Consider the following 16,727-nt stretch of genomic DNA (forward strand, 5'->3'; position numbering starts at 1 on the left):
AAACTGTATAGTCCTAAGGTATCTTCCTACCAAATATCATTGACTTAGCACAAGTACTTGATGGTAAACGGATTGGAGAAAAAAACTTAATGTTGAAAAGTCATGCAAACTGTTAAAGTCAACAGACCGTGACTGCAGGGGTATAGACATAAAACCTGTACAAAACTGAAACAATATTATCCTAAAGTATCTCCCTACCAAGTATCATTGACCTAGCACAAGTACTTGATGCTAAACGGATTGGAGAAAAAAACTTAACAATTGTGAACGCCGCCGACGACGTCGGAATCAGCATACCTTTGTCTCGCTTTCGTCGCAGTCGAGACAAAAATGATTAAAATAATTTTTAATATTAACAAATGATTTTGTAATATCAAACAAATATAAATTTCTCATGTTATTTTCTTCTTTTTTATTAATATTAAAAATGAAAATTTTGATATTAGAAAATGATTCTTTATATTAAAAAATAATTTTTAATATTAAAAATGATTTTCTTATATTAAAAAAGGTTTTCTAATATAAAATGAGATTTTCTAAGACCAAAATATTAACATTTTTAATTTATGATGCATTATTTTAAGGAAATATCCTTTTTGTCTTGATTGGCTTGCCGTACAATCCAAATTGCCTTTCTATAATTTCTGTACCAAAAGAAGTGATATTTTTGCATTAATTAAGTGTGATTTGAGCCGTTATTGCTCTTTTAAAATGCAATTAATCTAAAAAATCCGTTGCTAGAAAAATCGGATAGATTCCTGTTCCATGATATCTGAATATTTCATCGATCGAAAAGAGTCCGTTCCCCTGCCAAATTTATTTTTGAAAAGTGATCATGTGTTTGAATTCCGTACCATACGTATCTAACGTCAGAGTCTGATGAGATTTTAATTTATTGTCAATAAAAAATTTGATATTATTACGATGTTTTAATGTCAAATATGCATTAAATTTGTACAGATAACAAAAATACCGGACTTTGAATTTGGGTACAGGAATTTCGGGTTATACATTTTAAACCTTTTGAAAACAGAAAATCGAATAAAATCAATTTTTTCGACAAATATTTTAAAAATATTTAATTCTAACCTTACCATCATGTCATTTTGTAAATGTGTGCCAACTTTAAGCTGGAAATATCAGGTAATAATGAAGAAATTGGCAAAATAGTATTTGGATACCGGGTAAAATGTTGGTACGGGTTCGGGTACGGGAGTGGATTACACATTTTGTACCATAATGAAATCCAACCGGAAGTGAACAGGTTGCTAATGCTCTTCTAAATTTGTGTCTAGGTTTTCCCACTTTTCGTCCTTCAGAAGACCTTACCATACAGCCAGAATTGTCTTTTAGGAAAGCTAAAACATCACGCGATATATTTCTCATATATTTATTGATGTTAATGTCTGCATCTAGTGTTTGAAATCAATGACTGGTGTTGGTATACCACATAGCGTGAAAGTCGTAGCCACGCCTCGTCCCGCGTGCTATTGTGATACATGTATATTGAGACACACGATTGGTTCATGCTAGTTTATGTCCTTGTTTTTACGTTTTGCAGTTTGTATAGGGATGTTATTTACTATTATGAGACAATTAGAACCTGAAATGCTCCTGAAGAGTCTAAAATTAATTCCCTCCAAGACTGGCAATAGACAACTTTCACTTTCTTCTTTTTTAGGTCAAGTCTATTGGAAAATGGTTTACAGTTTTATATCACACCAAAAATGCTTCTATAATACTGTATCATATAAACATTTTTTGTATAGTAATCGATTCAAGTTTCTGTTCCCTTTTGGCTGAAGACATTTTCTGCCATTCTGGCATGGAAGTGAATGGGAAAGTTGTTTGTTAGTCTTTAAACAGTTGGATTAAATCTTTATTCTGATGTGGAACAATTTAATATAGTGACAACATGAAATTCACATGCCCGAAATCTCTTTTTCCAAAATCTTGCAGATTTATTTTTGGGATCAAAGCACACTATATCAGACCCTTAAACTTCTTTTTGTCATTTTATAATTTCTCTACCTTTTAGTTCCCTTCAGAAGCATAATATGAGACTGGTGAAACCCACAAGGCTCCTAAAGAAACAAATTCATATTATCAACAAGTCTTAGAGGTACTTGAGGGCCCATATAGTATATCTGATCCTTCATTTCAATTTTACTATTTTATTTTACTTTGATACCAGATGCTAAGTGTCCTATGATTGATTTGTTAGAAATAATAGAAAAATGTCAATGGTAAATTTACATCATATTTAATCAGGAACAGTTTGGGTTTATCTTGATATGACTGGGTATTGGTCCAGTTTATTTTGGTATGATTTGGTCTTGGTCCAGTTTATCTCAATATGACTGGATCTTGGTCCAATATATGTTTATATCACATCCAATCAGGAACAGTTTGGGTTCATCATGATATGACTAGGTCTTGGTCAGGTTTATCTTGATATGACTGGGTATTGGACCAGTTTATCTTGATATGACTGGATCTTTCATGATTATCTTGACATGACTTGGTCTTGGTCAGGTTTATCTTGATATGACTTGGTCTTTCAGGATTATCTTGACATAACTTGGTCTTGGTCCAGTTTATCTTGATATGACTGGGTTTTTCATGATTATCTTGACATGACTTGGTCTTGGTCCAGTTTATCTTGATATGACTGGGTATTGGACCAGTTTATCTTGATATGGCTGGATCTTGGTGCAGTTTATCTTGATATGACTGGGTATTGGACCAATTTATCTTGATATGACTGGGTCTTGGTCCAATTTATCTTGATATGACTGGGTCTTGGTCCAACATCTTTTTTGCCACTCTCATGTTTTAATTTTCCTCAAATTTTCCAAAACACCACAAATTATGAATGTTTGTGTTGTTTAACTGTATACTTTAGTTATGTGACAGAATGATAAAGGTTACAAAGGGGAAGTACGCAGAATTAAATAGACTGGCATTTTTGCCGTAACATGAGTGTAAAATTAGAGAGCCAGACTCATATGATTCAAAGAATAGTCATTAAAATAGTGGAAGCCAATAATTTTTTGATAAGCAATCGAATAAGTTTCTGATTTGAGGCAGGTAATGATATATACAATAGTTGATTTTGTAAACTATAATTTTTTTGTTATATAAGAATAATAACGGATATGTATTGTTTGTGTATTTCAGATAACAATGGAAGGTGCAAATACAGATGATGAGGGCTTTACTGAGGGTGATAGCCCTGATGATGTACCGATGGAAAATGTACCAGATACAGCAGAAGGCATGTTATATTTTGTCAAATAATAGAAGAAGAGGAATACTGATGGTCCTTTGTTAGCATACCCACCTCGTGTATGGGATGTCTTTGGTTCAATCACTGTTTGAGCCGTACCAAAGTCTTTAAAATTGGTAGTCACTGCTTCTCCATCAATCATGCAGCATATAGGAAATAGAGTGCTGACTGGTTGACTTGGTGTCAAATTGTGTCCCATTGGGTTGACATACTTACTTGCAGGGTTTGCTTCTGTGAGCTAACACAACAAAAATCTGGTTCAGCGGTTTAGGCTAGTTCAAAGCAGGTAGTGTTCAACTGATCAAAAGATCTTGTACTAAAATTCATTAACTATCTACCGTAGGATGTAAGTCAATACCAGTCAGTCAGTTGTAGAAGAAGTAAAAGCAAATATTGATTTTTTGTGCCTGTTTACAGCCAAATGTGCTACATATGATAATAATATGATTCTCATGTGTGGTATGTTTGGTTATATATTATCTAAACCTTTCCTCCAATGCTTTGCACAAATTGATTTATGTATTACATTTGGTATTCTACTTTCAGATGAGCTGCTGAATGACAGAAGTGCTTCTGTTTACTACAGAGTAGAGAACGTAGAAGGAACTAATTACTCTAAACATGAAGTAGAACAAATGATGAAAATAGATTCATATCAACGTAAAATAGACACTTGTCATTTGTAAGTGTAGGGAGGTATACTGTAAAGTCAGAGCTCTACAACCTTTGTATAAAGTTTGTAGATACATGTACTAGGTCTATACTTAATGTAAAAAAGAAATAATCTTCTAAATTAAACAGTCTTAAACAAAATGTCTCAAAATAATATTTTATGACGAGCAGGTATGTTCATTGACCTCCTTAAGATTCACAAATCTTTTTAAGAAAATGAAGAAGAGAAAGACTGACAAACTAAAGTGACTCGTCAGACCTTAGAATTGACAAGTTTCACAATAAAGTGCTAGCCAGTGGTGTAGGACTTAGAGTAAACTTAAAAGACTGTTTAAAAGAGGATTTGGATCTAAAATAACCCTGATAATGAATCTAGTTCTCTTGTCTTGTTTGAATGTCTTTTTTTCTAAATGGCAGTAAAGGTTTTTTGCTTACCCTTAAAATGTAGGAATGAAAATTACATATTGATTTAACTTGTATTGCAGATGTGGACAGTGTTGGTACGATAACAAATCTACACCAGGATGTCGGGAATGTGATGGTTACCCAATGTCACGACCATGTCCTCTGTGTAATGGACAGTGCAATGAAATATGGACCAGAAATGTTAAATTAGTAAGTTCTATTTTAACATTTGAAAATTTTAAAGCTTGTCTTATTAAATACATTTTGCTATATCCTGTGATGGCATGTTCTATACTTTACAGATATATAGTTCTTTGTAGAGATTCCTCATACTTTGTAAAAAATAATTCCAAATCATCTTCCAAATATACAGAGGAAGATGTTTACAAAATGCTGGAATTTTTAATCTACAACATATTTGTCCAGTGTGGTGGACATATTTTTCAACAAACAGTTGGCATTCCAATGGGAACAAATTGTGCTCCTTTACTTGCTGACCTATTCCTTCACTCTTATGAGGCTGACTTTATAGCTGATCTGATCAGAAAGAAAGAATATCTTTTGGCTAGATCCTTCAATTTCAGTTTTCGCTATATAGATGACGTATTATCTTTAAACAATCCTAATTTCGGGGATTTGATACATCGCATCTACCCAAAAGAATTTGAGATAAAGGATACTACAGACACTGTGAAGTCAGCCTCATCTCTTGACCTACACTTAGAAATCGATGGTAAAGGAAAACTATTGACCAAACTTTACGACAAACGTGATGACTTTTCATTCAGAATTGTCAACTTTTCTTTCATCTGTGGCAACATCCCTTCGGCTCCTGCGTATGGAGTGTTCATATCACAACTCATACGTTATGCCAGAGCTTGCCGAAACTACGCATACTTTTTGTATCACGCTAGAACTCTAACAAATAGGCTTCTGGAACAGGGTTATGTTGCTACAAGATTGAAGTCATCACTACAGAAGTTTTATGGTCGTCATCATGAACTCGTGGATCGTTATGGTGTATCCATCAGCACAATAAAACTGATTTATTCAACGGGTCATAGTTTTCCTTTCCTCGTTTGTCTACCCCGGACTTGACTTTTTATGAGCGACTTGGCGGGTGTTTCTAGAAAAGCAAAGGACGCTTACCCTACTGGTGCACCTGGTCCATGCTCCCAGTTTTTAGTGGAGTCCAAGTTACTCATTTACTTTTGTTACTTTGTATGTATGATTTTAGTTACTTTATGTTCTTTGTTGTGTATGTCTGTTTTCCATGTCTGGTCTTTGTCCCTGGATCACATTCTTTTGATTACCCTATAACCTTGGTTCCCTTGATTACTCTTTGTATATACATGTATATACAGTCAAACTTCATTTGTTCAAACTCAGATGGCTTGAACACCCAGGATTTCTCGAACACAATTTACAGTACCAAACTTTTAACCAATATGATCAATATAAATAACCTTGGATTTCTCAAACCTTGATTTTTGAACACTGGAACAGACTAGTTGGTCAGTTCGATAATAAATCTAGAAAATAACCCTAAATAACTCAAAATCTTCAGCCATTTTGTCAGCTATGGTAATAAAAGGTGTAAACCTGAAATCCTATCAATAATCAAAATGTCATTTTAAGATATTACAGGTCACTGTTTTAGTCCAACATCTTACTGATAGAAGTTCGAAAATGTTAAGAAGTCGGTATAATGAAAGCTTAAAAAAAATTTATAGATGAAAACAAATTATTGACCAAGGAACTCAAACTCTGAAAGTTTTTTTTTAAGCGAACACAGCATTTTTAATTTCCACAAATCAACATAATCTTCTGAAAGCAATGAAAAATATTCAAGAACTAACAAAACTTCGTAGGAAGTAAGCAATTCCTAAGGAAAAGTTGAATTCGGACTGGCAAAGGACACAATTCCGGAAATCTACTAACTTCAATTTCTTGAACTACCTATTACTAGAACACATTTGAATGGTACCCTTGGAGTTCAAGCCACCAAGGATTGAATGTACATAATGGTGTATGACTTTTTACTCTAAAAAGTTGCTATTATCTGGTAGGGTTGATTGAAGTAGATTTTATACATTTTTATACCCCACGCTCCCGAGAAAGAATATAATGATCATGGTGTCTGTTTGTCCATCTGTTTGTCTAGTTGTCCAGCCACTACTTTTTCCTCACAGTTTTCTCTGCAACTATTTATCAAAGCCACTTGATATTTCGACAGAAGCTTAACATAGGTAATCCATATCCTGACTGAAGCAACTGCTTATTTGATAATTTTATTTACATTTTGACCTAGATAATCCATCTCCTGACTGAAGTAACTTCCCATTTCATAACTTTACTTATATTTTGACCTAGATAATCCATATCCTGACTGAAGCAACTTTCTCTTTAATAAATTTATTTACATTTTGACCACATGTTTATTGCCCCGTGCAGGTCCGGGTGATAAAAGAATAGGCCTGCAGCAGCACTAAGGTTGTCGTAAAGGGGACTAAATAGTGCTCAGAACCCTAGCCGGGGGCTAGGGCGCTTTGCCCACAGAGCAACTGGGATGTGTGCCCCAGGTGGTTGAATGGGGTACCCCTGGCGCATTACATGCTGGGGTTGTCAGGCTATAATACGGAAAACCTGACCGCAAACCATAGTGGTGCACCGTGTTGGGAAAGATGGCACGTTCCTCGCACGTTAAAGAACCCTACTGTGGTATTCTCCCGGAGTAGGAACCATAAGGCTCCGCCACAGAAGACTAAATTGCCCGACCCTACCCACCTCTCCCTATTTCCAGTGGCAATCAAAATTTGTCGACCCCATTGTCCTTGTGTCCCATCCCTTTTTCATTTCATCATCATTTCATGTTCATTTTATCATCAATTTCATATTCATCGTCTGAATATAGCTGAAATATTGCTGCTCGGACGTTAAACCCCAACAAACAAACAAACAAACCACATGTTTATTGAGGTTGGAAGTATGAGATTCTTCAGTTAGCTTTGCTTATAGTTTTTCTAGTTGATGATGAGTAACTATATCTGCATATATATTTTAAGAAAGTACTTTTGTCATTCACGTCAGTGAATGACTATATTGAATGATATGAGGTTTGTTGAATAGGAGTTTTGAAAATGTTTCAAGTGTCATAACTAATGAAGGTTTGAAACACTTGGCAAAATTGGATACACTCGATAATTGATGTAGTGTTGATCTAAAAAGATCTGTTTCTGAAGGTTGCAACAGAAGATTCATTCTATTTAGAGAGATGCTTGAATAAGACAAAGTTATTCCACAAATAAATAAAGTTAGTGTCTCGCCATTTTAAGAAATGAAAAGTATTAGTTTGTACTTGATATGCTATGCGTGAGTGCAGTAATTCCTTTTGATATAAATGAACACTACTTTGAGTTGTGGTTTTGCTACTATGTGCATTTTCCCTAAAAGTTGATTTTAAAGTAATCATTGTGGTTTTAAAATTGAAGAGTTTGTGATTTTACAGATTAATATTATATTGAAATTTAATAGTTTTTCTCAAGAGAATGCATTTCAATTTTACGAAAATATATGGGCGTTTTTTTTAATGTTTACCAAATTTTTGAGATTGTCATTCTAAACAGACCTGTTGGTTTAGGGGTTACAATATTGAATGCATGGTGTATTTTTCCAATCGTAATCACTCTGCCTTTTTCTTGCGAAGAAGGATTCATGTTAAGAAAATGAAAAAGTCAATCTCCACAATTTTTTTGGTGCTGGAGGAATGGTATTTGGTCAGTACATGTATTTTGGGTCGTAAGCAACATCCATACGGAAATTATGTCGCATTGACACACATCTTCATGAACTACTCTGTTTAAAGTTTCGGTTAGTATCACCACGACTTTTATAAGTATTGGAAGGATGAAAATTTATTAGTGCATTGATGTATGGTACTAAGCAGCATCCCCACCAGATACCTTTCATATAAATTATAACACTTTTGAAATATAAATTGATTCCCTTATGGTACCACCCACCTAGCCATCTGAAGTCCAGCATGGTAACCAAAAAAAAAGATGAAATGGTAAACAAGCTGGACTTAAGCTAGCAAGGCGATTGGTCCATTTGTGGTATGCAATATAGGTCTATAGGTGTGATATAGGGAATGCGATGTAGGGTAGACAAAATAGAGTTGAAACAAATACTTAAAATGCATTTACAGAAAAGTTATATTTTAATATAAATACATTGTATATGATATAAGTGTTAGTGTTTTTTTCAGTCCCACTCATATCATGAAGCTCATTGGGAAGGTCAGTGTAAATTGCCACCAGAAATGCAGCAAGCATTTATGTTACAGAAATTTATGGACTCATCAGAAGAAACACTTACCGAGAGCATGCAGGATTTGTCTACGACTTGATCCACATCAGTGTTCAATTTCCACATTTTTATCCGAGGGCTTTCTGTTTTTGCTAGTGCTTAACTCATCTAAATGCTTTATATTACAATAACATAAGGGTAAAACCCATGAGTTCTTTTTATAATTGTATTGTTAACACTGAAGTCAGCTGAGGTTTTTGACAATGTGGCCAGCCAGGCTGTTGTATGTTATGCTCTGAGGTTTTTGACAATGTGTCCAGCCAGGCTGTTGTATGTTATGCTCTGAGGTTTTTGATAATGTGTCCAGCCAGGCTGTTGTATGTTATGCTCTGAGGTTTTTGACAATGTGTCCAGCCAGGCTGTTTATTCAATTGTTGTTGTAAACCAACTTATTTTCACACCTAATTAATTGTTTGCTATTTTTGTGAACAAGAAAAATCTTTAAAAAAAAGTAAATAGTTGCTTAAAAGTAACTTAATACTTATCATACGCAATGCAAGTCATGAAATTAAATAGCAGCAAAGTTAAACTGATATCCTGAAGTGCGAAAATAAGTATCAGTGAAAAACAGTTGGTGTACAGTATTTTAATATTGTCCATACTTAGATTAGAGTATTGATTTTGTGCTCTTTAACCTATTTCTCTATTATACTCCCTGATTGGAAGTAAAATTTTCAATGATATTCATTCTTTTTTATTCCTTGTATAAGTTTCTAATTACTATGTATCTTGAGACAGTTACTATGGTAACAGCTGGAACATGATAAATGGCATGTGTGTCTTAATTATTCCTGTAAACTACAGTGAAATCTGTCTTAACTGAACACTGTTAATACCGGGCTTCATCTCAAGTCCATATTTAATTAATTGATGAATGATGATAGAACATATTTTGGCTTTTTTTTATTTCTTTGAAGTCTTAACTTTGATTGATAGTAATTGAAGGTATATGTAGGTCATACATTTTTATCTGTAATTTTGGCTTATTGCAAAGAAATGTAGAAATACACATTGTTTTAATTCACATAAAAACTTAGTCTTTAAATTATTTGTAACTTATTTTGAAAAAAATTGAAATTTGGAAAATAAACTATTCATTGCTAAATGGAAAAAAAATTATAACTATAAGAACTAACTATTAATGTTTTGTAAACTGTTCTATAGTAATTGGAATTTTAGTTATTTAAAGAACAACCAACAAGAATGGAAACCTTGTGTATTTGCCATGTCAGATAAGTGTTAGTTATTATAAAAAGTTTCTTATTATTTACTGTTTCTGTATACTGTGGTTTCATTTATTTTGTGGGTATTAATTTTTGTGGAAAGAGGAACAAAGACATTTCATTGGGTACTGAATTAAATGGTCTAAGTTTTTAAGACCCATTGAACAATTGATTTGTCTTTATTAAACAACAAAGGGGTGACAGGATGTCAATGGCTTGATATAATTCTTTCTCTGTGATATTTAACATTCTCAGTCACCTTTAATGTTGATTTCACCTTTGATTTCACCTTTGATGTCACCTAACATTTTTCACAACTTCACAAAAAAACCAAGAAAATGATTAGCCCATAAATAAAAAAGAAACCACTGTACCTTAAATGAATTCATTACTGGTGATATCTTTTGATGAGGTTTAGAAAAGTATATAAATTGTAACAGATATTATAGTTCTGTATGATGACAAAAATTAATCGTATAAAAATTACCAGTCTGAGTCACTGTTTCAGACTCAGAAGCAGGAAAATAAAGTTCTGTTGGATATGTAGGTTTACAGTAATCCAGTCTACTGTAGCCATAATAGTATGTATGATACGTGTATATATATTGATAATATATTGTTGTTATCGGTTAGAATACTGTATGGTGGGTTATTTTGAAGGATGTAAAATTTGGCAATTTTTTAGGCAAAAAAGTGTATGAAAATTTTTTGGGTTTCTTATTTTTGCGGATGCTTAGTGGTGCACAAAGTACTTTAGTCTGAAGTGAGTATTTCATGAAATTTATTTTGGCGATTTTCACTAGGCCCCTAAAATATGCAAAAATTAACACCCTGTGAAAATTACCAGCTACACGGTATTATTGACTGATCTGTAAGATTATGATGTGAAGTGATGATCTCTAAATGGCTAATGTTATATTTTTGTCATGTAGTAAAAATGATTTATAGAAACTTGACTAGGCTGTTCCTCTAGTCATAAGAAGTAATTTTTAGGTTTTTATACTAAGTTAGGCTGCCATGATTCCTTGTATCTTATAATGGTAAATTTTAGATTTATTTCTGTCCTGATTTGTGTATCTAATTTCACAATACATTTCATTGCATCAACAAGATATATTGATGTCAACAGCAGTTTTTAAGTCCAGACAGAAAATTTAACTGTGAACCCAATAGAAGATGTATTGTACTGCTCAAATTTTCAGAACTAATTTTATCCAAACAGTCAATTTGATTATAATTATCATTTTTGAATTATTTGTATTGTTCCCTTCAGTATCACTACAATAGTCATAAAGAAAGGTCCCACTTGATTTGACTTCAATTGATTTTTTGAAATTGTCTATATCCTTCAGGATCATAACAAAAAGTCATAGACCACAGTCACAGTGGATTTTTTCTATCATTGTCTTTAAATTATCTTTATTTTTGAGTATCATGACAATAATTATAGAGTAAGGTCACAATCATTTTGACAACTACCGTCTTTTAAAATTGTCTATAATTTTAGTATCATTGCAATAATTATAGAGTAAGGTCACTGTCATTTTGACTAATTTGTCTTTTAAATTGTTTTTATCTTTGAGTATCATGGTAATATTGATAGAGTAAGGTCACAGTCATTTGACAACTACTGTCTTTTAAAATTATCTTTATTTTTGAGTATCATGGCAATAATTATAGAGTAAGGTCACAGTCACTTTTACTAATTTTATCTTCGAGCGTCATGGCAATATTTATAGAGTAAGGTCACAGTCATTTTGACCAATTTTATTTTTAAGCATCATGGCAATATTTATGAAGTAAGGTTATAGTCATTTTGACAACCATAGTCTTTCACAATTTTCTGTATCTTTGAGTATCATGGCAATATTTAAAGAATAAGGTCACAGTCATTTTGACAACCAGTTTTTAAAATGGTCTTTTATCTTTGAGTATCATGGCACTATTTATATAGTTAGGTCACAGTCATTTTGACTTATTTGCTTTTTAAAATTGTCTTTATCCTCTGTATTCTTGACAAAAAGAGTAGATCTGAAATTTGGGCGTCACTTTTTCATGTAACTCTTTAAAATGTAGCTTTTTCATTCCTGGCTACATCTAAAGGTGTTTTACTCACCTGTCTCTCTGTGTTGGGTTATCATTTCTCTTTAACAACAAATTACAATATCTGTATGATCTGATAAACATAAAATATTTTGAAGATATTTTTTGCCATACGAAATAAATCTTTGCCGTAAAAAGAATTTAAAAAACAATTTAATTTTCTCTTATCGTAAAAAATATTTGAAATGAAAGAAAAGAAAAGATATTTATTCACCTGCTTCCTGTGTCATGTCACCCACCTGTCTCGCTGTCTGGCGTTATCATTTCTTTCTAGTAACGAATCACAATGTCAATATAAAGTATTTTGAGGATATTTATTGCCATTGAAAATAAATCTGATTTGAAAAAAAAAGAAATGGTTTGATAACACTGTTCTCCCTTAGATTAAAAATATTTCTTTTATCTGATCCAGGTCGATGATTTAATCAACAAGAAGACATTCTTCACAAGTGATATCTAATACATAAAATAAAAGAAATAATGCCATAAGAAATGAATCTGATTTGAAAAAAAAGAAATGGTTTGATAACACTGTTCTCCCTTAGATTAAAAATATTTCTTTTATCTGATGCAAGTCCATGATTTAATCAGTAAGGAGACTTACTTCACAAATGCTATCTAATACTTAAAATAAAAGAAATAATGTCATGAGAAATGAATTTGATTTGAAAAAAAGAAATGGTTTGATAACACTGTTTTTCCCTTAGATTAAAAATATTTCGTTTATCTGATCCAGGTCGATGATTTAATCAACAAGAAGACATTCTTCACAAGTGATATCTCATACATAAAATAAAAGAAATAATGCCATAAGAAATGAATCTGATTTGAAAAAAAGAAATGGTTTGATAACACTGTTCTCCCTTAGATTAAAAATATTTCTTTTATCTGATGCAAGTCCATGATTTAATCAGTAAGGAGACTTACTTCACAAATGCTATCTAATACTTAAAATAAAAGAAATAATGTCATGAGAAATGAATTTGATTTGAAAAAAGAAATGGTTTGATAACATTGTTTTCCCTTAAATTAAAAATATTTCGTTTATCTGATCCAGGTCGATGATTTAATCAACAAGAAGACATTCTTCACAAGTGATATCTCATACATAAAATAAAAGAAATAATGCCATAAGAAATGAATCTGATTTGAAAAAAAAGAAATGGTTTGATAACACTGTTCTCCCTTAGATTAAAAATATTTCTTTTATCTGATGCAAGTCCATGATTTAATCAGTAAGGAGACTTACTTCACAAATGCTATCTAATACTTAAAATAAAAGAAATAATGTCATGAGAAATGAATTTGATTTGAAAAAAAGAAATGGTTTGATAACACTGTTTTTCCCTTAGATTAAAAATATTTCGTTTATCTGATCCAGGTCGATGATTTAATCAACAAGAAGACATTCTTCACAAGTGATATCTCATACATAAAATAAAAGAAATAATGCCATAAGAAATGAATCTGATTTGAAAAAAAGAAATGGTTTGATAACACTGTTCTCCCTTAGATTAAAAATATTTCTTTTATCTGATGCAAGTCCATGATTTAATCAGTAAGGAGACTTACTTCACAAATGCTATCTAATACTTAAAATAAAAGAAATAATGTCATGAGAAATGAATTTGATTTGAAAAAAGAAATGGTTTGATAACATTGTTTTCCCTTAAATTAAAAATATTTCGTTTATCTGATCCAGGTCGATGATTTAATCAACAAGAAGACATTCTTCACAAGTGATATCTCATACATAAAATAAAAGAAATAATGCCATAAGAAATGAATCTGATTTGAAAAAAAGAAATGGTTTGATAACACTGTTCTCCCTTAGATTAAAAATATTTCTTTTATCTGATGCAAGTCCATGATTTAATCAGTAAGGAGACTTACTTCACAAATGCTATCTAATACTTAAAATAAAAGAAATAATGTCATGAGAAATGAATTTGATTTGAAAAAAGAAATGGTTTGATAACATTGTTTTCCCTTAAATTAAAAATATTTCTTTTATCTGATTCAGGTCGATGATTTAGTCAGCAATGGAATTTTCTTCTCAAGTAATGTAAAAAATAATGCCATGAGAAATGAATCTTTGCAGATAATGATAATTTGTAAACATTTTTTTTCACTAAAAGTGAAAAGACCAATTTCATCTGAAAAAAAAAGATATTTAATGAGAAAAGATTCCTGTGTCAGGTCACCCACCTGTCACTCTGAGTAGGGTTATCATTTCTTTTTAGTAACAAATCACTATATCAATATGACCTTACAAACATGAAATACAATGTATTTTAAAGATATTTATTGCCATAAGAATAAATCTTTGCTGAAAAAGAAATACTTTTGAAACATTTTTCTCTGTAAATTAAAAATACCACTTTTATCTGATTCAGGTTGATAAGTCAATCAACAAGGAGACTCTCTTCACAAGTGATATAAAATATTTAAAGTAAAAGAAGTAATGCCATGAGAAATGAGTCTTCGCAGAAAAAAGAAATAATTTGTAAAACATTTTCCTTTAACAGTGAAAATATTAAATCCATTTGATTGAAGAAAAAAAAATAATGCCTTAAAAAATGACGCCTTTGTCATGTCACCCACCTGTGTCGCTGTCTGGGGTTAACATTTCTATCTAATGACAAATCACAATTTCAATATAAAGTATTTTGAGGATATTTATTGAAATTGAAAATAAATCTTTGCTGAAAAAAGAAATAACTAGAAAAGAACATTTTTTTCTCTTTAAAAAATATTATTTGATTCAGGTTGTTAAGTTAATCAACAAGGAGACTTTCTTCACAAGTGATATTTAACTCTTAAAATAAAAGAAATAATGCCATGAGAAATGAATCTGATTTGAAAAAAAGAAATGGTTTGATAACACTGTTCTCTCTTAGATTAAAAATATTTCGTTTATCTGATCCAGGTCGATGATTTAATCAATAAGAAGACATTCTTCACAAGTGATATTTAATTCTTAAAATAAAAGAAATAATGCCATAAGGAATTAATCTGATTTGAAAAAAGTAAGAAAAAAGAAATGGTTTGATAACACTGTTTTTCCCTTAGATTAAAAATATTTCTTTTATCTGATCCAGGTCCATGATTTAATCAGTAAGAAGACATTCTTCACAAGTGATATTTAATTCTTAAAATAAAAGAAATAATGCCAAAGGAAATGAATCTGATTTGAAAAAAAAAGAAATGGTTTGATAACACTGTTTTTCCCTTAGATTAAAAATACTTCGTTTATCTGATACAGGTCGATGATTTAATCAACAAGAAGACATTCTTCACAAGTGATATCTAATACATAAAATAAAAGAAATAATGCCATAAGAAATGAATCTGATTTGAAAAAAAGAAATGGTTTGATAACACTGTTCTCCCTTAGATTAAAAATATTTCTTTTATCTGATGCAAGTCCATGATTTAATCAGTAAGGAGACTTACTTCACAAATGCTATCTAATACTTAAAATAAAAGAAATAATGTCATGAGAAATGAATTTGATTTGAAAAAAAGAAATGGTTTGATAACATTGTTTTCCCTTAAATTAAAAATATTTTATCTGATTCAGGTCGATGATTTAGTCAGCAATGGAATTTTCTTCTCAAGTAATGTAAAAAATAATGCCATGAGAAATGAATCTTTGCAGAAAATGATAATTTGTAAACATTTTTTTTCACTAAAAGTGAAAAGACCAATTTCATCTGAAAAAAAAAAGATATTTAATGCCATGAGAAAAGATTCCTGTGTCAGGTCACCCACCTGTCACTCTGAGTAGGGTTATCATTTCTTCTTAGTAACAAATCACTATATCAGTATGACCATACAAACATGAAATACAATGTATTTTAAAGATATTTATTGCCATAAGAATAAATCTTTGCTGAAAAAGAAATACTTTTGAAACATTTTTCTCTGTAAATTAAAAATACCACTTTTATCTGATTCAGGTTGATAAGTCAATCAACAAGGAGACTCTCTTCACAAGGGATATAAAATATTTAAAGTAAAAGAAGTAATGCCATGAGAAATGAGTCTTCGCAGAAAAAAGAAATAATTTGTAAAACATTTTCCTCTAACAGTGAAAATATTAAATCCATTTGATTGAAGAAAAAAAAATAATGCCTTAAAAAATGACGCCTTTGTCATGTCACCCACCTGTGTCGCTGTCTGGGGTTAACATTTCTATCTAATGACAAATCACAATTTCAATATAAAGTATTTTGAGGATATTTATTGAAATTGAAAATAAATCTTTGCTGAAAAAAGAAATAACTAGAAAAGAACATTTTTTCTCTTTAAAAATATTTTTATTTGATTCAGGTTGTTAAGTTAATCAACAAGGAGACTTTCTTCACAAGTGATATTTAACTCTTAAAATAAAAGAAATAATGCCATGAGAAATGAATCTGATTTGAGAAAAAGAAATGGTTTGATAACACTGTTCTCTCTTAAATTAAACATATTTCGTTTATCTGATCCAGGTCAATGATTTAATCAACAAGAAGACTTTCTTCACAAGTGATATTTAATTCTTAAAAGAAAAGAAAGGATTCCATGAGAAATGAAGCTGATATGAAAAGAAGAAATGGTTTGATAACACTGTTATCCCTTAGATTAAAAATATTTCTTTAGTAATGAATCTTTAAAGATTT

The 16,727-nt window shown here is 31.3% G+C and overlaps 1 protein-coding gene and 1 long non-coding RNA gene across 3 annotated transcripts; both read left to right on the top strand.

The window, feature by feature from the left end:
• The first annotated feature begins 1,247 nt into the window (after positions 1–1,247).
• LOC148599081 (uncharacterized) lies at positions 1,248–13,183 on the top strand. Of its 2 annotated transcripts, none has more exons than XM_088562212.1 (5): positions 1,248–1,264; positions 3,181–3,277; positions 3,836–3,971; positions 4,447–4,576; positions 8,634–13,183. In XM_088562212.1, the coding sequence occupies exons 2-5, from the start codon at positions 3,187–3,189 to the stop codon at positions 8,772–8,774; spliced, it is 498 nt and encodes a 165-aa protein (XP_088418338.1). In that variant the 5' UTR covers positions 1,248–1,264; positions 3,181–3,186; the 3' UTR covers positions 8,775–13,183. The 2 variants fall into 2 exon arrangements, with proteins under 2 accessions (XP_088418338.1, XP_088418337.1); XM_088562211.1 differs by lacking the exon at positions 1,248–1,264 and adding an exon at positions 1,296–2,122.
• Positions 13,184–15,037: 1,854 nt separating this feature from the next.
• Positions 15,038–15,800, top strand: LOC148599082 (uncharacterized). The gene is made up of 2 exons (XR_015918718.1): positions 15,038–15,161; positions 15,644–15,800. It is a non-coding gene; the product is annotated as an uncharacterized LOC148599082 (long non-coding RNA).
• Positions 15,801–16,727: the final 927 nt, after the last annotated feature.

The sequence above is a fragment of the Perna viridis genome, chromosome 14 (genome assembly GCF_037379345.1).
Source record: "Perna viridis isolate PV_CMFRI_1.1 ecotype Kerala chromosome 14, ASM3737934v1, whole genome shotgun sequence".
Taxonomy (NCBI): Eukaryota; Metazoa; Mollusca; class Bivalvia; order Mytilida; family Mytilidae; genus Perna; species Perna viridis.